Raw genomic sequence first — 23,950 nt, forward strand, 5'->3', positions numbered from 1 at the left:
GTTATGTCCAATTCTGGACACCACACTTTAGGAAGGATGGCAAGGCTTTGGAGAGGGTGCAAAGGTGATGGTACCAGGGATGAGGGACTTCAGTTATGTGGAGAGACTAGAGAAGCTGGGATTGTTCTCCTTGGAGCAGAGGTTAAGAGAAGATTGAATAGAGGTGTTCAAAATTATGAAGGGTTTTGATAGGGTAGATAGAGAACCTGTTTCCACTGGCAGGAGGGTCAGTAACAGGAGGACACAGAGTTAAGGTAATTGGCAAAAAATCCAGGGGAGATGTGGAGAATTTTTTTTTGATGCAGCGAATTGTTATGATCTGGAATGCACTGCCTGAAAGGGCGGTGGCAGCAGATTCAGTAGTAACTTTCAAATGGGAATTGGATAAATATTTGAAAAGGGAGAAATTTGCAGGGCTTTGGGGAAAGAGCAGGGGGAGTGGGACTAATTGGAGAGCTCTTTCAAAGAGCCGGCACAGACATAATGGGCTGAATAGCCTCCTTCTGTGCTGTATGATTCTCTGATCCCCGGTAACATCTGAGTGAATCTAGGCTGCACTTTTTCCATTGTTTTTTATATCCGTCCTACACAGGATCCCAAAATTGGATGCAATACTCCCAACTAATTAATCAGCATATTGGCCCAGAAATTCGTGTCGGGGGCTTCCCGTGCAAGCCCCCGACCTACACTTACCTAGCGCGCCGACAGTTGAGGCCTGGGCCTGCGTGGATTTTCGGTCTGTGGCCCGGTCCAGCTCCCGGTGCGCTGTGCTTGCGTGATCCAGCGGCGTAGTTCGTGCGATGCGTCGGCTGGGATCAGGTGAGCCATGGGCAACCAATCGGAGGAGGGAAAAGTCCATTCATGAGTTTGACAGAAAGAACTGTCAAACTCATGAAAACTCCGGGCGCCCAAAACAGTACATAACCTTAAAATAAATTTTTAAAAAAATCACACTATTTAAATCAACTATAAATAACATTAAATAACCATTTTAAACAATCATTTACATTTTTGAAAAAAGTAATTTTATAAAAAATCGGAGCTAAAAATACACTTACCTTACTGTAAAGTATTTAAAAATAATAAACCTGTGGAAAAAATGTTCTAATTTTAATTAATTGACCGCTTACCTGTTAAAATGAATTCCTTACATCTGCTTTTTTAATGTGTAAAAAGTGGAGGCCTTCACGCACGGGCAAACCTGTCAAAAAAAAGGACGTTCAACGCGCACGCGCTGCCTCATACGTCGCACGCGTTTCACCTCTTAACCCCTGCTTTCAGGGGACCGGAAGTGCCGTTTTCCCGCGCATGCGCTGTGCATGCAAGAAACCGGCACTTCCATCGGGTCGACGCGTGAGTACCCCGTGCGTACTCACGCGTTGGGACCCCGTGCGTACTCGTGCGTTGGGACCCGAATTACTGGGCCAATATTGTTTTTGATGGGAGTCCTTTCATCTCTATGAGCGGAGAGGGGAAATGAACAAAATGACTGCTAATCCCTAGTGTTACTTTAGCCTTGTTCATTTGTATGCATTTCCTCTGGCCCAGTTTACGTTTAAATATAACTGTTAAATACAGGAGGACACTATCATGAGGCAGTGCCAACTCCATATTGGACCTATTTGCTCTAATCTGGACCCTTAGATATATTTTGTTTTATTCATTCTCGGGATGTGGGCTTCGCTGGCAAGGCCAGCATTTATTGCCCATCCCTAGTTGCCCTTCAGAAGGTGGTGGTGAGTCTTCTTCTTGAACCACTGAAGTCTGTGTGGTGAGGGTAAGCTGCGAGGAGGATGTCGTGAAACTCCAGTACGATTTGGACAGATTGGGTGATTGGGCAGAAACATGGCAAATGCACTATAATGTGGATAAATGTGAGGTTATCCACTTTGGTGGCAAAAACAGGAAGGCAGATTATTATTTGAATGGCAATAGATTGGGAGAAGGGGAAGTGCAAAGAGACCTGGGTGTTCTTGTGCACCAGTCGCTGAAGGTAAGCATGCAGGTGCAGCAGGCGGTTAAGAAGGCAAATGGTATGTTGGCCTTTGTAGCGAGAGGGTTTGAGTACAGGAACAAGGATGTCTTGCTACAGTTGTACAGGGCCTTGGTGAGACCGCACCTTGAGTATTGTGTGCAGTTTTGGTCGCCTTACCTGAGGAAGGACGTTCTTGCCATGGAAGGAGTGCAGCGAAGATTCACCAGGCTGATACCTGGGATGGCAGGAATGACGTATGAGGAGAGATTGTGTCGATTGGGCTTATACTCACTGGAGTTTAGAAGATTGAGAGGGGATCTCATCGAAACTTATAAAATTCTGTCAGGCCTGGACAGACTAGATGCAGGAAGGATGTTTATGATGGCCGGGGAGTCCAGAACCAGGGGTCATAGTCTAAGGATAAGGGGTAAGCCATTTAGGACAGAAATGAGGAGGAATTTCTTCACCCAGAGAGTGGTGAACCTGTGGAATTCTCTGCCACAGAGGGCGGTGGAGGCCAGTTCATTAAATATATTCAAAAAAGAGTTGGATATATTTCTTAAGGCTAAAGGGATCAAGGGATATGGGGAGAAGGCAGGGACAGGGTACTGAATTTGGATGATCAGCCATGATCTCATTGAATGGCGGAGCAGGCTCGAGGGGCCGAATGGCCTACTCCTGCTCCTATCTTCTATGTTTCTATGTTTCTATGAAGGTGCTCCTACAGTGCTGTTGGGTAGGGAGTTCCAGGATTTTGACCCAATGACCATGAAGGAATGGCGATATATTTCCAAGTCAGGATTGGTGCATGACTTGGAGAGGAACCTGGAGGGGATGGTGTACTCATGCACTTGCTGCCCTTGTCTGTCTAGGTGGTGGAGGTCACGGGTTTGGGAGGTGTTGTTGAAGAAGCCGTGGCGATTTGCTGCAGTGCATCCTGTAGATAGTACACATTATCACGGTGCGCCAGTGGTATAGGGAGTGGATGTTTACGGCGGTGGATGGGCTGCCAATCAAATGGATTGCTTTGTCCTGGATGGTGTTGATCTTCTTGAGTATTGTTGGAGCTGCGCCTATCTTCTCCAAGTGTTTAGTTCCCTTTTGTATGTTGTGACTGACTCATCTTCCATAGCCACTGTGCTAATACATTCCATACTCAAATAACCCTTTGTATACAAAAATATTTCCCTCATTTCCCCCATATGTTTCTAGTACTAATCCGAAATCTATGCCCTCTTGCTCGCGATTCATCATCAAATGGGAATAATCTCTCACCATTCACCCCAATAATTGGGTCAGTTTGTATGTTTTATCCATAGACATAAAACGTTTTATGTGGTTGGTAAGCTTTTATCAGAATTTGAGAACTGGTATTCATATCCGAATCAGTCTTAAAGCCTGGACTTCCAGTTACTGCTTGAGGTTTACACAATCCTTATAAAGGGCCCAGTATGTCTGGGCTGCCTGTATCCTAACTCACACCAAGTCCCATTCACTCATCACCCCTGTGCTCGCTGACCTACATTGGCTCCCACTCAACACCTCAGACTTAAAATTCTCATCCTTGTTTTAAAATCACTCCATGGCCTCACCCCTCCCTATCTCTGTAAACCCCCCCAGCCCTATAAGCCTCCGAGATATCTGTGCTTCTCCAAATCTGGCCTCTTGCACATCCTGATTTTAATCCCTCCACCATTGCGGCCGTGTCTTCAGCTGCCTGGGCCCTAAGCTCTGGAATCCCCTGCCTAAACCTCTCCGCCTCTCTCTCCTCCTTTAAGTCACTTTTTAAAACCGACCTCTTTGACCAAGCTTTTGGTCACCTGCCCTAATATCTCCTCATGTGGCTCGGTGTCAAATTTGTTTGATTGCATTCCTCTGAACCACCTTGGGACCTTTTACCACATTAAAGGTGCTATATAAATGCATTGTGTTGTAGTAGTTGTACAAGGATAAGACCAGAAATGTTTCTATCTGTTAAATTTTAATCATTTTTGCTGCTGGAAATAAATTACTCCACCCCCAGTATGTAAAGTTTGCACCATCTCATTTTAGTAATCAATTTATAATTTTTTTTTGCTTAATATTAGCCCCATCATGGTTCATATTTTTCATGGTTGAAAATGGAAGGGCTGAGTTGGTGAAATGCTCTACAATGATGTATTTAGCACTCAGATGTGTGCCTTTGTCTTTTTTGCAGTTTGTAAGTTCAAAGCCCATAAGAGGTGCGCCGTGAGGGCAATCAATAACTGCAAGTGGACAACCCTGGCATCAATAGGAAAAGATATTATCGAGGATGAGGATGGGGTAGGTATGAAGAGTTTAAGAATAATCATCTCCATGAGTAATCCTTCTGCTTTCACTATCATGTGTGCCATGGCACTTTTGATTAATAGATAAGAAGGTAAGTGTCAGAGGGTGAATTCCTTGCTCCCTGTGGGCAGTGTTCTCGAAGAGAAGACAAGTCCTGACCAATATCTATTCCTTAACCAACACCTAAAACAGATTATCTGGCCATTATCACATTGCTATTTGTGGGATCTTGCTGTGGGCAAATTGGCTGCCACGTTTCCTACATTACAACAGTGACTACACTTCAAAATGACTTAATTGGTTGTAAAGCGCTTTGGGACATCCTGAGGTCATGAAAGGTGCTATATACATGCAGGTTCTTTCCTTACACACCTTACAGCCCATAAAGGCAAAAGCTGAGACACCTCTGTTCCACTTTACCCCCTGTACCAGCTATTCTTATGGCCACTCTGAGTGAGGTTGTGATTTGGGCTGATTTGAGAACAGTTTTCTGCATTGGGCTCATACCCAGTAGGAACTGGGTTGACACTGCTGAAACTTGCCTGGATGGACAGTCAACACTGATGAAGCTCAACACTATCCAGGAGAGAGCAGTCTGCTTGATTGACACCCCTACCACTGGACTCAAAGTGCATCGCGTCACACTTATCCGCATTAAATTGCATCTGCCATGTGTGTCCATTTCACCAATCTGTCTATATTATATTCTCTTGAAGTCTGCTACTATCATGCTCACTATTTACTACAGTATGTTGCCAAGTTTTGTATCATCCACAAACTTTGAAATTGTACTCCCTATACCCAAGTCCAGGTCATTTATATATAACAAGAAAAGCAATGGTCCCAATATTGACCCCTGGAGGACCCCACTGCATACTTCTCTCCAGTCAGAAGAACACGGTTCACCACTACTCTCTGCCTCTAATCCCTTATCCAATTTTGTACCCAAGTTACCACCATCCCTTTAATACCATGTGCTTCTATTTTCTGAATAAATCTGTTATGAGGTACTTTATGAAATGCCTTTCAAAAAGTCCATATATACAACATCTACTGCACTACTGTCATCAACCCTCTCTGTTACTTCATCAAAGAATGCAATCAGGTTAGTCAGACACGATTTGCCTTTAACAACTCCATGCTAGCTGTCCCTTATTAACCCATGCTTCTCTAAGTGAGAATTAATTTTGTCCTTGACAATGATCTCTAGTAGTTTTCCCACCACTGACTTTAGACTGATTGGCCAGTAGTTACCAAGTTTATCCCTCTTCCCATTTTTGAATAGGGGTGTAACATTTGCAATCCTCCATTGTGGTCAGAGTTTCTGCTATCTCCACCCTAGCTTCCCGCAGCAATCTAGGATGCATCCCATCTGGACTTGTTAACCTTGAGTGATGCCAACATATGTAGCACCTCCTATCTATCTATTTTTATCCTATTCAATATCTCTACTCCCCTTCCTTTACTGCGACATTAACTTCGTTCTCTTCTTTCGTGAAGACAGATGCAAAGTCCTCATTCAGCACCTCAGTTATGCCCTCTGCAGCCACAAGAAGATTTCCTTTTTTGTCCCTAATCGGCCCTACCATTCCTTTATCTATCCTATTACTTTTTATATGTTTCTAAAAGATTTTTGGGTTCCGTTTATGTTACCTGCTAATCTTTTCTCATGTTCTCTTTTTGCCCCTCTTATATCCTTTTTCAATTTCCCTCTTGTCGGAATAAGCGGAGAGATTTAGGGGGGAAAATTTGTGTACGGCAAGAGAATTGCTGGTGTCACCGGCAGCTTGAGTTAACGGCCGCTGAAAATAGCCACAGCGCTACCGGCCAAAAATTCGAGCTGGGGGCTGGCGATGTGTAGCACAGTGCTAACTTACCGTGCACCGCCCTCCTGGTGGCGTTAATGGAGGCCTCTGACCCAAAGTTCCCATCCACAGTTGGCATTGCAGCTTCTTACAGCCTTTGGGAGTGAGGCTGTGGAGCTTGCAAGGCATTGTGACAATTAAAGGGGCTATGAAGTAAAGGGGCAATGCACACAGAACTAATAAAAATTACAATGCGGTGAAAAAATGCAGCTTTCAGCCGTTACTGCCTTTCAATAAAACATTTAGGCCTAGAAATTCAGTATAGCCACGTTTGGGGCGCTACAGCCGGGCGGCCGCTAAAGTTTGCGCCCGGCGCAACTTCGCGCCACCTTCGCCGATATTCAGTGGCATCACCCCAAGAGGTTGCTGCTGCGCTAAAACAGGCGATGCACGACTATCATTAGGCGCTAAGCCGGCGGCCCGGGGCGATACCCCCGAGGGCGGGCGCAGCGCAGGTTCGGCGAGTTGCTGATTGACGGCAGACACTCTGGCGCCGGTGAGTTCTTAAAGGGGGAGGGTGGATTTGTTTGCCTGCCACGCCCTGCACACTGCAGCCTTGAAGCAAGGCCTGACCACTGCTGCTTGATCTGTACAACGCCCAGGACTATGGAGAAGGCCAACGTTTGCACCCATTGCAGCCCCCATTATATGTTTCCAATCAATGCTATGGCTCTGAAGTTAAAGCCAAGTGCAAAGCTGTGGCCTGAAGCCACAAGTACCTGTGCGAGTGTTGAGCCAAACCAGAAAGCTCTCTACCTTTGTCTCTCTGCAAAGATCCGTCTCTCACAAAGAAGGAGTGTTGCAAAATGGCTGCCTTTTCTACTGTAGGAGGAGTGCTCTTTAATTTGCGCCCCCCTCGCCCCGCAGCGACTGGGAACCGTTCCCCTCTACCAGTCGCTAGGGGCGCCAGGTGCACAATAGGCCGGCGCCACTGAATTTCCGGTTTGGGGCGCACAAAGGGCGTTGCACGATGAAATGACGTCAGGATCTGCGCGCGCAGCTGAGCGCGCGCAAAGGCTTTGCGCCGCCACTAAATCTTTACTGAAGTTGGGGAGAGGCGCAGATCGCACTGCGCCCGGCCGCTAGACGCCTAGCGCCCCACATCTCCTCCTCCTAAGGCGCTAGCGGCTGGCGCAAACAACTGAATTTCTAGGCCTTACTGTTAAAAGGAAGTCCCAAATGGGAGTCTTCAGCTCTTAAAGTGAATTCCCTTCTGAACCTCAAAAAATGAAAAACTGCTTCAGCGCTAACACAAATGGCTCAGCAAGCCAGGGAAGGGGCACCCTGGGTCTCGCATGCAGCACTCCAGCTTTGTGCAGGGGGTCAACACTGCAAGAGAGGTCCTCTACCCACAGGGCCCAGGAGGCCCTCCAGAAAGAACGATGTGGGACTACATCACCGAGGCCGTCACTGCCAGCTGTGTCGCCCCCACCACCCGGCTCCAGTGCCCAAAGAAGCTTCATGACCTCAGACCACTGGTCAAGGTCAGTGAATGCACCTTCAAAAGACATCTCCTACCAATTGCACCACTAGCCTCACACACTGCTCAATGCACGACCTTCAATCACTCACCTACCAACAATCTGCACCAATCACGAGGCACATCTCCCATTCCTAGCCTCACCTCACCACATTGGTGGAGACGGTGCAGCCCATTCTTGGCAGGGGCATGGCTGAGCCCTTGGCCAGCAGCGGGGCTGAAAGGATACAAGATGCTCTCCAGTCACCACAACTCCACCCTTGTGCCTTCCTCATTTCACACACCCAAGAAATGCAGCCTGCCCAGCCAGTGGGTGACCAAGAAGAGGAGAAGAAGAAGAAGATGATTGATTTGACACTCCCAGCCACCAGCTCCTCAAGGTCGACCAGCAAGGCCATTTGCAGTGTCCCCCACTGCAGGTCAGCAGCCTTCCACCAGCCATGCTGCAGCCAGTGGGGTAGCACGGCGTGACATCAGTAGGATAGGCAAAGACACACACAAGACAGTCACTAAGAGAATGCATAAGGGTAATGAGTTGATTTCTTGATGTCATATTGTTGGATAGATGTATAAAGTTGGATTGGAAAGTTTGCTTAGTGGTGGCTTTTATTTCAGCATCATGGCCAAGAGGGCGCTGTGATGGTCAATAACAGAGGGAAGGTAAGGCGAGGAACTAATGTTGAAAGGGGAATTGGGGTTGTGGTCACTGGGACCGCAGGCGGACGATTCCATCCCGGATATGCCGGCCAGAAAAAGGCTGTCTGGGATGCATCCTTCCGTCTGCTTCCTCCTCTTTGGTTTCCTCCTCTTCTGCTTCTTCCTTTTCTGTGTCTTACTCCTCCCTCTGCAAGCGGATGCTGTAAATCAGAAATGACAGCATAAAATGCTGGAAGTACACAGCTGGTCAGGCAACATCCCGACCTGAGACGTGAACTCTGTTTCGCTCTCCACGGATGTTGCCTGACCTGTTGAGTATTTGCAGCATTTTTCTGTTTTCTCAGAGGCCTTCCTTTACCATCAGAGGCCTTGCAAGCATCCAGCATCACTCCCTACGCACTTAAAAAAACTTTTAACATCTATTGCAGCAAGCCACAACTTTAATAAAATCAAAAAACCCAGTCCAGAAGCTTCAATACAAACTTACTTGAAAGATGTGTGTATTCCTTTGAGAGATGCTGACAGCGCCTCTGTCAGTCTGTTTACACGCTGGGTTTCCCTGGCTTGGTTATGACCCAGCACTGAACTCAGCGCTCGGGTTGAAGTTGGTTGTGGTAACGTTAAGTCGGTGTGTGATGTCACCAGTCCGCCATTTTTTTTGCTGTGCGCTAATACTTACCGGCAGCACTATGGGGCCGTCAAAAATGGAGGACGCTGCAGGACCGCCACTAGCTGGTGAAAGGGCGGCGGCTGCTGCCGCTTTTTCACCATTTTTTTTGCTGGTAACCGGTGGCATAAAGCTCCTGAATTTTTCACCAAATTATCTGGCAGATGAGGCTCTGCATCCTCCCAGCAATGAGTCTGCTGGATGATGTAAGGATATTTCATTTGTTTCAGCTGCCAGGGTTACAGTGAATATTTCTTTGGAAAAGCAGAAGGGAAGTCCCATAACGCAGTTTGCTCGCACAACGCTGATCTGCCTTTATCCAAACGGCTTTTTCGTAACCACACTGCAGGAAAAAACAATAAAACAACACATGTGGAGACTCACATTGACACTAGATAACAAGTCTCCATCTCCTTCAAGACAAAGCTTCAACAACAACAACGACTTGTATTTATATAGCGCCTTTAATGTAGTAAAGCATCCCAAGGCGCTTCACAGGAGTGTTATAAAACACAAATTTGACACCGAGCCACATAAGGAGAAATTAGGGCAGATGACCAAAAGCTTGGTCAAAGAGGTAGGTTTTAAGGAGCGTCTTAAAGGAACATAAGAATATAAGTAATAGGAGCAGGAGTAGGCCAATCGGCCCCTCGAGCCTGCTCCACCATTCAAATCAAAATCAAATCAAATCAAATCAAATCAAATCAACTTTTATTGTCATTGTTAGTGCACAAGTGCAGTACAACGAAATGTAGGCTTGCGGCTCCCGAGAGTGTACATTTAGATTAAGACACTTAAACATTCAACATACATTTGGCTTGTAATACATTAACATAAACATAACCATAATAAAGTGCATTGGCAGATGTGCAGGCTTTAGAGTTTATTTGTGGAGTTCAGTAGGATGACAGCCCTGGGAAAGAAGCTGTTCCTAAATCTGGTCGTACGGGTGCGAATGCATCTGTAGCGTCTCCCAGATGGCAGGAGGGCGAACAGACTGTGGCTGGGGTGGGTAGGGTCTTTGATGATGGACCGTGACCTCCGTAAACAGCGTTTCTGGTATATGTGCTCTATGGTCGGTAGCCGGGTGCCGGTAATGCGTTGGGCAGTTTTGACTACCCGCTGCAGGGCTTTCCGGTCATAGTAGCTACAGCTGCCATACCATACTGTGATACAGTTCGTCAGGATGCTCTCTATTGTGCAGCGGTAAAAGTTAGAGAGGATCAGGGGTGACAGGTTACATCCCTTCAGCCTCCTTAGGAAATATAGGCGCTGCTGGGCCTTCTTCACCAGAGAGGAGGTATTGAGGGACCAGGAGAGGTCTTCCGTGATGTGGACTCCGATCATGGCTGATCTGATCCTAACCTCAAATCTTCTATCACTCTCCATCCCACCCGAACCCATGTGATCTCCCAGGAGAGGCGAAAAACCAGATAAAAAACCCAATGGCCAATTTGGGAGAAAAAATCTGGGAAATTCCTCTCCGACCCATCTAGGCAATCGAAACTCTTCCAGGAGATCACTCTGTCCCTATATTTTCTACAGTACTTAACTTCTGTAAAGGCGATCTCCACCCCAGCCAGGAACAGGAATAAAACCATCTCCTGAAATCTAACACAGAATTAGAACACAAGAAGTAGGAGCAGAACCAGGCTACACGGCCCCTGGGCCCACTCCACTACCCACAGGGCCATGACCATTCCGAACCTAGACTCATGTCCAATTTCCTGCCCGCTCCCCGTAACCCTTAATTCCCTTTACTTCGAAGAAAGTATCTATTTCTGTTTTAAATTTATTTAATGATGTAGCTTCCACAGCTTTCTGGGGCAGCAAATTCCACAAACCTACTACCCTCTGAGTGAAGAAGTTTCTCCTCATCTCAGTTTTGAAAGGAGGAAAGAGAGGTAGTGAGGCAGAGCAGTTTAGGGAGGGAATTCCAGAGCTTAGGATCTAGGCAACAGAAGGCATGGGCAGCAATGGTTGAGCAATTTATAATCAGAGATGCTCAAGAGGGCAGAAATAGAGGAGCGCAGATATCTTGGGGAGAGTTGTGGGGCTGGAGGAGATTAGAGATAGGGAGGCCCGAGGCCCTGGAGAGATTTTAAAATTTTAAAATTGAGGTGTTGCTTAACTGGGAGCCAATGTAGGTCAGCGAGCACAGGGGTGATGGGTGAACGGGACTTGGTGAGTTAGGACACAGACAGCCGAGTTTCGGATGACCTCAAGTTTACATAGGGTAGAACGTGGGAGTGCATCAGAATAGTCAAGTCTAGAGGTAACAAAGGCATGGATGAGGGTTTCAGCAGCAGATGAGCTGAGACGGGGCAGAGACAGGCGATGTTACGGAGGTGGAAATAGGAAGTCTGTAGTCGGAAGCTCATTTCAGGGTTAAATTTGACACCAAGGCTGTGTAGTCTGGTTCAGCCTCAGACAGATGCTAGGGAGAGGGATTGAGTCAGTGGCTAGGGAATAGAGTTTGTGGCAGGTTGTCCCACTATTTAATTGGAGAAAATTCCTGCTTATCCAGTACTGGATGTCGGACAAGCAGTCTGACAATTTAGAGACCATGGAGGGGTCGAGCGAAGTGAGGTAGTGCTGGGTATCGTCAGCGTACATGTGGAAACTGACGCTGTGTTTTCGGATGATGTTTTGCAAAGGGGCAGCATGTAGATGAGAAATAGGAGGGGGCCAAGGATAGATCCTTGTTTGACACCAGAGGTAACAATGTGGGAGTGGGAAGAGAAGCCATTGCAGGTGATTTTCTGGCTACGATTAGGTAGATAAGAATGGAACCAGGCGAGTGCAGTCCCACCCAGCTGGACGGCATTGGAGGAGGCTAGAGTGGTCAACCATGTCAGAGGCTATAGACAGGTCGAGATAGACGAGGAGGGATAATTTACCTTTGTCACAGTCACAAAGGATGTCGTTTGCAACTTTGTTGAGAGTCATTTCAGTACTGTGGCAGGGGCGGAAACCTGATTGGAGGGATTCCAACATGGAGTTCTGGGAAAGATGGGCACGGGTTTGGGAGGCAACTACACGTTCAAGGACTTTGGAGTGGAAAGGGAGGTTGGAGATAGGACGGTAGTTTGCAAGGACGGAGGGGTCAAGGTTGGTTTTTTGAGGAGAGGGGTGATGACAGATTTGAGGGAGAGGAGGACAGTACCTGAGGAGAGAGAACCGTTAACAATGTCAGCCAACATGGGATCCAGTTGGGTGGTCAGCAGTTTGGTGGGAATAGGGTAAAGGAGCAGGAAGTGGGTCCCATAGACAAGAAAAGCGTGGAGAGGCCATGAGGGGAGATCGGAGAGAAACTGGAGAAAGATGTGAGTTCAGGGCTAGGGCAGGGGGAAGCCTTAGAGGAAGTTTGGCCCAGTGGGCTAGGGGAAGGAAGGGAAGTGGCAGAGGCAGCTGATCGGATGGTCTCAATCTTAGACACAAAGAAGTCTGTGAGCTCCTCGCACTTGTTGTTGGAGGTAAGGGTGGAGGAGACGGGGGAGAGGGTTTTAAGAAGACGGTTAGCAGTAGAGAATAGAAGCCGGGGATTAACTTTGTATTCCTGAATGATCCTAACAAATGGCTAACAAAAGAAATTAAAGCTAGTATTAAGTCAAAGGAGGAAGCTTATAAAGTTGCCAGAAAAAGCGGTCAGCCTGAGGATTGGGATCTTTTTACAAATCAGCAAAGGGGACCAAGAAATTGATAAAGAAAGGGAAAATGGAATATGAGCACAAACTAGCAAAAAATCTAAAAACGGATTGTAAAAGCTTCTATAGGTATGTGAAAAGGAAAAGACTGGCGAAGGTAAATGTAGGTCCTTTACAGTCAGAGACGGGAGTATTTATAATGGGGAATGAGGAAATGGCAGAGAAATTAAATAAATACTTTGTTTCTGTCTTCATGGAGGAAGACACAAAAAACCTCCCAGAAATACGAAAAAACCAAGGGTGTGGCGAGAATAAGGAACTTAAAGAAATTATTATTAGTAAAAAAACAGTACGAGCAAAGTTAATGGGACTAAAAGTCGATAAATCCCATGGACCGGAAGACCTACATCCTAGGGTTTTGAAAGAGGTGGCCATTGGATAGTGGAGGCATTGGTTGTCATCTTCCAAAATTCTGTAGACTCTGGAATGGCTCCTGCAGACTGGAGGATAGCAAATGTAACCCCGCTATTTAAGAAAGGAGGGAGAGAGAAAACGGAGGACTACAGACCTGTTAGCCTCACATCAGTAGTTGGGAAAATGCTGGAATCCATTATAAAGGATGCAATAACTGGGCACTTAGAAACTAATAGTAAGATTGGGCAGAGTCAACATGGATTTATGAAAGGGAAATCCTGTTTAACAAACCTATTGGAGTTCTTTGAGGATGTAACTAGTGGAGTAGACAAAGGGGAATTGGTAGATATGATGTATTTGGATTTTCAGAAGGCCTTCGATAAGGTCCCACACAAGAGGTTGGTGAACAAAATTAGGGCAGATGGAATTGGGGGTAATATACTAGCATGGATTGAGAATTGGTTAACAGACAGAAAACAAAGAGTAGGGATAAATGGGTCTTTTTCAGGATGGCAGGCTGTGACTAGTGGGGTACCGCAAGGATCAGTGCTTGGGCCCCAGCTAGTCACAATCTATATCAATGATTTGGACGAGGGGACTAAATGTAACATTTCCAAATTTGCTGATGATACAAAGCTAGGTGGCAGTGTCAGTTGCGAAGAGGATGTGAAGAGGCTTCAGGGGGATCTCGACAGGCTCAGTGAGTGGCCGGGAACATGGCAGATGGAATATAATGTGGATAAATGTGAAGTTATCCACTTTAGCAGAAAAAACAGAAAGGCAGAGTATTTCGTAAATGGTGAAAGATTGGGGAATGCAGATGCTCAAAGGGACCTGGGTGTCCTTATACATGATCACTGAAAGTGAATGTGCAGGTACAGCAAGTCATTAGGAAGGCAAATGGTATGCTGGCCTTCATTACAAGAGGATTTGAGTACAGGAGTAAAGAAGTCTTACTCCAATTATATAAGGCCTTGGTGAGACGACACCTGGAGTACTGTGTACAATTTTGTTCTCCTTACCTAAGGAAGGATATACTTGCCATAGAGGGAGTGCAACGAAGGTTCACAAGATTGATTCCTGGGATGGCGGGACTGTCGTATGAGAAGAGATTGAGTAAACTAGGCCTGTATTCTCTTGAATTCAGAAGAATGAGAGGGGATCTCATTGAAGCATACAAAATTCTTACAGGACTTGATAGGGTGGATGCTGGGAGAATGTTTCCCTTGGCTGGGAAGTCTAGAACCAGGGGGCACAGCCTCAGGATAAAGGGTAGGCCATTCAGGACTGAGATGAGAAGAAATTTCTTCACACAGAGGGTGGTGAATCTTTGGAATTCTCTACCCCAGAGGGCTGTGGAGGCTCAGTCATTGGGTATATTCAAAACAGAAGTCGATAGATTTCTGACTAGTAAGGGCATCAAGGGATACGGCGATAGGGCCGGTGAATGGAATTGAGGCAGAAGATCAGCCATGATCTCATTGAATGGCGGAGCAGGCTCGAAGGGCCGAATGGCCGACTCCTGCTCGTATTTCTTATGTTCTTATGTTCTTATCCTGGAATAGTGAGAAATTTTGGCAGACAAGAGTAGGAACCGAAAATGCTTTACCTGGTCCAGCCAGATCTGGCGGTGAATGGCTAAACCAGTTGTCCGCCATATCCGTTGAAGTTTGCGTCCCTTGGATTTAAGGGACTTCAAACATCAAACATAGTTATGTGTACAGAACATAGTGGGGGTGAAATTGGACCTTGTTGCGCTTGTTTTTGAGGCGGAAAATGGGCATGGAGGTCCATTTTAGGGGGCGCACCTCCTGCCCCCGCAGTGTCGGAAACACGTCTGGTGCTATATTGATTGTGGTGCTGTAGATGGGTCCGTACTGGCCACCTAAAGAGACATTAGGGGGGAAAAATTTGGTTGATTTGCGCCTCCCGTTAGAGCCCTAAGAGGATGCTAACGGGCTGCAAAGCAACTAGCGCTCGGCGGTGGCGCTGCTAACGCCTCCCGCGAAATTCAGCGGGACGGTAGCGGCGGCGGTAACCGTTAGCGCCCCCACGGCGATGACGTCATCGCCATGTGCAGCGCCTCAGCCGCCATCTTCGGTAATGCCCCCTGACTTACTGCCGGAACCTATGTCCGACAAGGTCAGGGGGGCCTACCTGTGGCCGGGGCGGCGCAAATTATAGGGGAGGTGCTGGGCAGCCATTTTTGTTGCTGGCTGCCTGCCAGCACCTGCCCCCATTGCCGTTACCGGCCTCCTTTGAAGCCCCCCTGCGCTCCGTGAGCCCGGCACTCCTCTTGACTGCAGGGCTCTTTTGCCGACACTTCGATCCCTGGTGGCCCAGCTGGGCCCCGGGTCGTGCTGCGCAAGGCCCCTTTCCTTTAATAAGGGGAGGAGGCCTGCAGTACCGCGGTGCGACATGCTGCGATATTCACTCGTAGCACCCCAAGAGTGAAGCGGGGCGTTTCTGGTGCGGGGGCGCTAACTTTTTTGGGGCGCTAAAAGGGGGCGTGACCCAATTTTACCCCCTAGATTAATTGTATATGCTAATAAGGGGCCTAACTCCTGTTTTAGGACCCATCCTGGAACTTTCCTGTAGTTAAGGGGCCATAGATGATAGATTAAATATTAGTGATTTAGAAGATAGGGCAGGAGAAATTTCTTCAGAGATTTGTGTGGCTGTGGAATTCACTTCCAGGGTTAGTGGTTGAGACAGAAACTATGTCAACACTTAAGATTAGATTGGATAGGTGAATGAAGGAATATGGCAACAGGGCGGGTAAATATGATTCGAATTATTTGCTTGTGTGGAGGGTAAACGCCAACATGGATGAGTTGGGCCGAACGGCCTGTTTCCGTGTTGTAACTTCTATGTGCTCCTCTCCTCCCCCTCACTGAGCTTTCCGGGTTTTGCCTTGCCTACCCACTTTCCCCTCCCTTTCCCCAGAGGTGGGCAGAACCACAACTCCGCCTTGCCACAGCCCAGCACCGTGGGATTGTTCAACATACATACACCGATTGAAATGCCTCTGGAGAAGTTGTAGGGATCAAGTATGCAGAGAGCTGGAAGATTGCATTTCTTCAATTGATCCCGTTCAGTGGTACCACACAATTCAAACACATAGAGCTACTTCCCCACAAATTTCTCCATTTGAAGGGAATGCCATGGGGGTTCATTTTGCGAGGCTGTGCTGCTTGCAGTAAGTGAGAGAGAGAGAAGTGGAGCTACAGTGTGTTAATAGCTCAATATCCCACCCCCACCCCCCTCCCATCCAGTCAGCAGTGGAGACAGGCAAAGTGCCTTATAACTGTGTAATTTATCTGCTTGTTTAATGTAACTTTATTGAGTCATTTATTTCAATAAAGTGGTACCATAAACTTCCTCGACTCAGTCAAGTGATTAGATATTGATTTTCTAACTAGCTTCTGGTTTTTGGAGAGCCGTGATTAACTCATGCAGACAGCGTGGAATTGGAAATCCATTTCGCAATTGAGTGGACCTCCACCACTTTCTGATAAATCATCGAAAGCAGAGCTTTAAAGAGCACCATTTTTGACAGGCGAAAAACAGAAAGCATCTCATCCGGCACTGGGTGGCGCAGTGGGTTGGCACTCGGCCCTTGCACTGCTCAGAGCTGGGTTTGAGTGCAGCTCTGACCCATTGGATGAAGGTAGACAGCACTGGCTGCAAGGGCCATGTGTCAGTTAACCACAGTTACGTGAGTAGCAGGTCACGCAACGATTCTTTTCAATGTCAGTTATGCCAATGTGCCGTGGGCATGTGAACAAATGAATAAAGATTCCTTTCCCCCCCCTTTCCTTTTTTTTCTCTCTCCCACCTGGCAGCTGTCTCTCATTCTGCCAGTACACTTCACACTTAGGCCTAGAAATTCAGTGGGCTGCGCCACCAGTTAGCGCCCAAAGAGGGCACTCAGTGGCTTTAGCGCCACTGGCCACGCCTCCCGCGATATTTAGCGGGGCGCTAATGGCGGCGTTAGCTTGTAGCGCTGCGCCGCCACCGATGACGTCATTGGTGTGCGCCCCGCTCCCGCCCCGATCACCATATTTGGTCGCGCCTGCCTCTTTAACGCCGGTCGCAAATCGCGACCGGTTCACAGGGCCTACCTGTGGCGGTAGTGGCGCAAATTAAGGTGGCGGTGCGGGGCGGCCATTTTTTCCGGTGGCCGCCTGCCAGCACCTTCTCGCGCCGCCCTCCCTGACCTCCTGATCCACCCCCCGGGCAGTGCCGGCTGTGTCCCAAAAGCCCGGCACTTCTCCTCAGTGTCGGGCTCTTCTGCTGGCACTCGCGATCGGTGATCGCGCTGGTGCAGGCCCCTCCCCCTTAAGAAGGGGAGGAAGGCCTGCAGTACAGCAGCGCGCCGTGCCACAGCATGTGGTGCTGTGGCCCGTAGCGCGGCGATATTCAGTGTGAGCGCCCCAAGCGGGACGCGGGGAGCCTCGAGTAGCGGCCCGCTTCCGTTTGGGGCGCTGAAACTGAATATCGGGATGGCGCAAGTGGCTCCGCTCGCAGCGGTAATTCCGGCGCCCAGGCGAGCTTGGCGCCCCGTGAATTTCTAGGCCTTAATCTCAGCTGTCTTTTGTCTCCACTGGCCTATTACCATCTTGTCTGGTTTTGAATACCTTTTAATGTCTCTTTTACTTCTTTTGTTCGATCGCAGCCCTGCCTTCAATCTATTTTATTTCCTTTCCAGTTTTGAAAAAGGGTTTCGACCCGAAACGTCAACTCTAATTTCTCTCCACGGATGTTGCCTGACCTGCTGAGTTTTTCCAGCATTTTCTGTTGTTATTAAAGATTGGTTGAGCACTTTTTCATGGACTCAGTGCCCCTTTAATCACACGCTCCCACTGGGGAGTGTCACTCAATGCAAGCGGGAGGCGGAAATTGGGCTACAGCATTGGCAAGAATTGTCCGACCCGCACTCCTATAATGCACCCTGCTGGAATCATTGAATAAACCCTTTAATGCAATACATCGAAAGCAGAGCTTTAAAGAGCACAATTTTTGACAGGCGAAAAACAGAAAGAATCTCATCCGGCACTGGGTGACGCAGTGGGTTGGCACTCGACCCTTGCACTGCTCAGAGCTGGGTTTGAGTGCAGCTCTGACCCATTGGATGAAGGTAGACAGCACTTCAATTGTTTGAGATACGGTCAGTTGCATGACGAAAGTGCCCATTGATAAAGAAACCGTGGCTCAGAAATTCGGGTGCGCTATCTCTGGTCGCGCGGGGCACCGGGTACATTCCCTGCACCTGAATGGTGAGGCCCAAACTCCCCCGATATTGGGTTTCAGGCCTCATGTCAGTGGAGCCAGCGAGGCAATGCGAGCCCACCAGTAAAGGACAAGATCGGGCCACTGCTAGTGTTGCAGAAGCTCTCTGGTAAGTGGGGCCTGGGCCGGAGATCGTGGGAAAGAGCAGGAAAAATTGGACCTTCCCAAGAGGGGCCTAAATTCCGTGAAGGCAAGTAGGACTGAAAGGCTTCTTTTGCTAAAAGCGTCTTCTGTTTCGGTTTCAGAGCAACATATGCAACAATGTGTTAATGCTTTGTTTCATGTGTGTAGATCGCCATGCCTCATCAATGGCTCGAAGGTAACCTGCCCGTTAGTGCCAAATGTGCCGTGTGTGACAAGACATGTGGGAGTGTTCTCCGCCTGCAGGACTGGAGATGTCTCTGGTGCAAAGCCATGGTAAGCAGTTCGACTTATTTCTGCTGCTGCTAATGTAACAGATAAGATTCAAGAGTGAAAGGAAACCACTCAAATCACACTAAATTAGGCAGTAATCCACTCAGAGAAGCCAGAGATCAACTGGTATGGAATAAATATTGCATTGGTGCAGTAGGGGGGTGCTGTTTTGGGGTTTGCCTGACGCACAATGTTGGGGTGGAGACGAAGGAGCTTTACTCTGCATCTGGCTGTGCTGTACCTGACATGGGAGTGCTCGATATTTCCTGGGTGCCTGAAATGGGAAGAATTCCATTTCCCAGCATTGACATCCCACACCTTAATAAAGGAATACACCCCATGGCAATTTACCTGCGGGTAGTAATTAGGGTTCTAAGTATTTCCCCGCAATATTGTAACTTCGTAAATGTGCACTTACATTTCTGTGTTCTTTCCATTGTAGCAACTTAAGAAATGACAATGGCATTAATCTTTTTATCAATTGCTTTGTGTTTTAACCAATTAAAACCTCCTGTTCGGTCAATTTAAAGCTTGTAATATTTTATTACTGTATTTCTGAAATATTCTCCAGGCTGCCTACTGCCGGAGAAAAGATTACTCAACGCATGCTGTTTCCTTGTCAATTCTTGTAACTATTGGACGCGCTCTCGCTCTCACTCTCTCTCTCTCTGCCAGGTGCACACTGCCTGCAAGGAGCTGTATCCCCGAAAATGTCCTCTGGGCCAGTGCAAAGTGTCCATCATTCCTCCCACTGCACTGAACAGCATTGATTCTGATGGTAAGTAAGTACACTGACAAGACCTATTGCCATTACTGGGCTTCTGCTTGTCAACAAGCATCGTGATGTAGTGTGAATCTCGTTAAGGAGATGCTCTCTAGTTCTAGTTTCTTGACGTGGCTTTTCACAGAGTATTGATTTCTTGCAGCATTTTACTGAGAGTTCATGTGGAAAACCTCTGAATTTGAATCACGTCCACAAGGATGACTAACATTCGGTTTACTAATGCAATAATTGTGTTTCAGATGATGAAAGGATTTGATCGGGTAGATGGAGAGAAACGATTTCCTCTGGTGGGAGGGGGTGAGGGGGTGAGGGGGTGGGAGGGGGTGCGGGGGTGCGCGGGTGAGGGGGTGTGAGGGGGTGGGAGGGTGGGAGGGGGTGCGGGGGTGAGGGTGGGCGGGGGTGCGGGGGTGGGAGGGGTGCGGGGGTGGGCGGGGGTGAGGGGGTGCGGGGGGGTGGGAGGGTGCGGGGGTGAGGGGGGATGGGAGGGTGCGGGGGTGAGGGGGTGGGCGGGGGTGCGGGGGTGGGCGGGTGAGGGGGGGTGCGGGGGTAAGGGGGGTGAGGGGGTGCGGGGCGGGGGTGAGGTGGTGGGAGGGGGTGCGGGGGTGGGCGGGTGCAGGGGTAGGTGGGTGGGCGGGCGAGGGGGTGCGGGGGTGGGCGGGGGAGGGGGTGAGGGGGGGCGGGGGTGAGGGGGTACGGGGGTTTATAGCTAGGCCATTCAGGGGTGCTTACAGAAGTATTCCATGATTTTCAAATTCTCATCTTTGTTTTCAAATCCCTCTATGACTTCGCCCCGCTCTATCTCTGTATCTTCCTCCAGTCCTAGAACTCCCCTGAGATCTCTGCGCTCCTCTAATTCTGGCCTCTTGCGCATCCCCAAATTCCATCACTCCGCCATTGGTGGCCGTGCCTTCAGCGGCCTCGGCCCTAAGCTCTGGAATTCTCTGCCTCTCTCTCCTCCTTTAAGACGCTCCTTAAAAGCTACCTCATTGTCACGCTCCTGGTCACCTGCCCTAATATCTCCTTACGTGGCTCGGTGTCAAATTTTGCCTGATTACGCTCCTGTGAAGCACCTTGGAACATTTTACAACGTTGAAGGTGCTGTATAAAGACAAGTTATTGGTATTGTTGTTGCACTCCGCGCTGCCCTGGGACACTTCTATTTTTAATGACCCCATTCTGTGTGCTGTTTCTATTTTTAATCCTGGTGTCCCATTGCGCTCAGCCATTCTTTTGAAGTCAATAGGCTCTGTGCTGCTGAAGTGTTCTTCCAGATGTAAACAGTTGCATGGTATGCCTGTGCCCCAGATTCTGGTGAGACATTGCTAGCTTCCCTTGACGGCCCTCACATTTGCCAAAGTGCAGTGTCCTTTTCAGTTTGAATTAAGCAATGAGAAACTGCGCACGGTGAAGCTTTATAAATTAAATGAATGGTGACAGTGCCTATTTGAGGATTTGCTGGCTGCCTGCTGAGGCGTGATTCTACTCTTTGAATTATAGTGCTCTGGATTAACTCTGCTGAAAGGCAGTTTTCTCAGCCTTTGCTTGAGTAGCTGTGAGCTGCTGATTGTCATTGAACCAGTGCTGGCTGTTCTCCCTGTTCATCGGGGATTCCACATCGTCACGGCCTCTCCAGTACTGCCAACCTGATGTGAAATAGAAGACGACACCAGTGTTTAAAGACAATTTAAAGGACTTGCATTTATATAACACCTTTCACATCCTCAAGGCAACCAAAGTGATTCACAGTCAGTTAAATACTTTTGAAGCATAGTCACCACCCCTCTGGCACCCACGGTTTGGCCTCACCAGGGAAAGTGGGCAATGAGGACGCCAGGTGTGCATGGACCCAAACCCCTGCACTAGTCACAGCCTCCAGGAGAGCAAGGGTAGGGAGAGGGAACCCAAGAATAAAACAATGAGATGTATTAAAGAAAGAACTTGCATTTACCTTTCATGACCTCAGGACATCCCAAAGCGCTTTACAGCCAGTTAAGTTATTTTGAAGTGTAGTTACTGTTGTAATGTAGGGAAACGTGACAGCCAATTTTCACATAGCAAGGTCCCACAAACAGCAATTAGATAGAACACTCCTGTGAAGCGCCTTGGGACGTTTTACTACATTAAAGGCACTATAGAAATGCAAATTGTTGTTGAATGACCAGATAATCTGTTTTTTAGTGTTGGTTGAGAGATAAGCATTGGCCAAGTCACAGGGGATAACTCCCCCGCTCTTCTTCAAATAGTGCCGTGGGATCTTTTGCATGCACCTGAGAGAGCAGACGGGGCCTCGGTTTAACATCTCACTGAAAGATGGCACCTCCGACAGTGCAGCACTCCCTCAGTACTGACCCTCCGACAGTGCAGCACTCCCTCAGTACTGCCCCTCTGACAGTGCAGCACTCCCTCAGTACTGACCCTCCGACAGTGCAGCACTCCCTCAGTACTGACCCTCCGACAGTGCGGCGCTCCCTCAGTACTGACCCTCCGACAGTGCAGCACTCCCTCAGTACTGACCCTCCGACAGTGCAGCACTCCCTCAGTACTGACCCTCCGAAAGTGCGGCGCTCCCTCAGTACTGACCCTCCGACAGTGCAGCGCTCCCTCAGTACTGACCCTCCGACAGTGCGGCGCTCCCTCAGTACTGCACCTCCGACAGTGCAGCACTCCCTCAGTACTGCCCCTCCGACAGTGCAGCGCTCCCTCAGTACTGCACCTCCGACAGTGCAGCGCTCCCTCAGTACTGACCCTCCGACAGTGCAGCGCTCCCTCAGTACTGCACCTCCGACAGTGCAGCACTCCCTCAGTACTGCCCCTCCGACAGTGCGGCGCTCCCTCAGTACTGACCCTCCGACAGTGCGGCGCTCCCTCAGTACTGCACCTCCGACAGTGCAGCACTCCCTCAGTACTGCCCCTCCGACAGTGCAGCGCTCCCTCAGTACTGACCCTCCGACAGTGCAGCGCTCCCTCAGTACTGACCCTCCGACAGTGCAGCGCTCCCTCAGCACTGACCCTCCGACAGTGCAGCACTCCCTCAGTACTGACCCTCCGACAGTGCAGCACTCCCTCAGTACTGACCCTCCGACAGTGCAGCACTCCCTCAGTACTGCACCTCTGACAGTGCAGCACTCCCTCAGTACTGCCCCTCCGACAGTGCAGCACTCCCTCAGTACTGCACCTCCGACAGTGCAGCACTCCCTCAGTACTGCCCCTCCGACAGTGCAGCGCTCCCTCAGTACTGACCCTCCGACAGTGCAGCGCTCCCTCAGTACTGACCCTCCGACAGTGCAGCACTCCCTCAGTACTGCACTGGAGTGTCGGCCTAGATTCTGCACTCAAGTCTCTGGAGTGGGGTTTGAACCCACGACCTTCTGACTCAGGAGAGAGAAATACCACGGAGCCAAGGCTGACACTCAGATCATTTATTTAAAATAATTAGACTTCTAGATCAACAGGTCGGGCAATGTAGTGGTGGCGCTACTGAGCCAGCAACCCAGATGTCCTGAGTTCAACTCTATCATGGAAAGTTATGAAATTGCATTCAGTAAATTCTGATAATTTGTGTATTTGAAACAGAAAAATTCTGACCATGAAAGCTGGTGGCTTGTTGTAAAAGCCCAACTGGTTCAATACTGCCATTGGAGAAAGAAAGCTGCCAAGCCTACCTGGTCTGGCCTACCCAAGCATCCCTGAGTGCAACACATGCTGGGACTTTAGGAGCACGGAGTTACCACCTGTTATCTTTCTTCAGACCTGTAGTTTCTCACAATGACTTGCCTGTAAAATTTGTACCCAGCCAGTGAAATCAGGAAGAAATCTCTTCCTGGTTGAATACATTTAGAACATGTGGAAATCAATACTATGGAAGAGTTTGAATTTCTGTGGTAAAGGGACTCTTTGCTGCAGGTTATGTGTATGGTATTTTTAAACTTGTTTCTATTAAGCAGACTTCGGTGGTATAACCATGTTAAGTTTAGGGTCTTGCCTTGGATACTGCCATGCTGGCTACTCCTGAAAGTGGTCTTAGCATCTTGTGTTTAGCGGTGAGCCATACTGCCCAATATTTAGTAATACAATAGCATAACGCAGGGTGTAACCTTATGAACCAAACTGGATATTCGTCTCTTGCACAGCTGCTCCTTCAATCTCTCTGAAGGTGGACTGAGAAAACTCAAAGCTAACTACAGCACGTGAACAAACAGAGCAATACTTATGCTCAGATTCACTTATTTCAATCAGTGCAACTTATCTTTACATAATAATACTAAATAGCAAACACGCCATGCTTCCCCACATCAGTGGGTCACCTTGCTTGACTTAAACAAAATAATTTCTATTTTTTTTAATTTGTTTTAGTGGTGTAGCCAATTTTGGCAAAAGCACATTTAATGCTCATCTCTGGTTGCCCTGAGAAGATGGTAGTGGAGCCTCTCTTTGAAGCACTGCAG

At 48.4% G+C, this 23,950-nt stretch overlaps 1 protein-coding gene across 4 annotated transcripts in view; it reads left to right on the forward strand.

Moving 5' to 3' along the window:
- dgkh (diacylglycerol kinase, eta) overlaps positions 1-23,950 on the forward strand; it is a 532,784-nt gene that overhangs the window by 374,699 nt on the left and 134,135 nt on the right. For all 4 annotated transcript variants that reach the window (XM_086006091.1, XM_086006092.1, XM_086006093.1 and 1 more), the window contains 3 exons: positions 4,173-4,279; positions 18,599-18,724; positions 19,397-19,499. In XM_086006091.1, the coding sequence (XP_085862217.1) occupies positions 4,173-4,279; positions 18,599-18,724; positions 19,397-19,499 (336 nt within the window). The remainder of the gene's footprint in view (positions 1-4,172; positions 4,280-18,598; positions 18,725-19,396; positions 19,500-23,950) is intronic.

This window comes from Somniosus microcephalus, chromosome 14 (assembly GCF_052327205.1).
Source record: "Somniosus microcephalus isolate GS21.2 chromosome 14, FLI_Smic_1.0, whole genome shotgun sequence".
Lineage (NCBI taxonomy): Eukaryota > Metazoa > Chordata > Chondrichthyes > Squaliformes > Somniosidae > Somniosus > Somniosus microcephalus.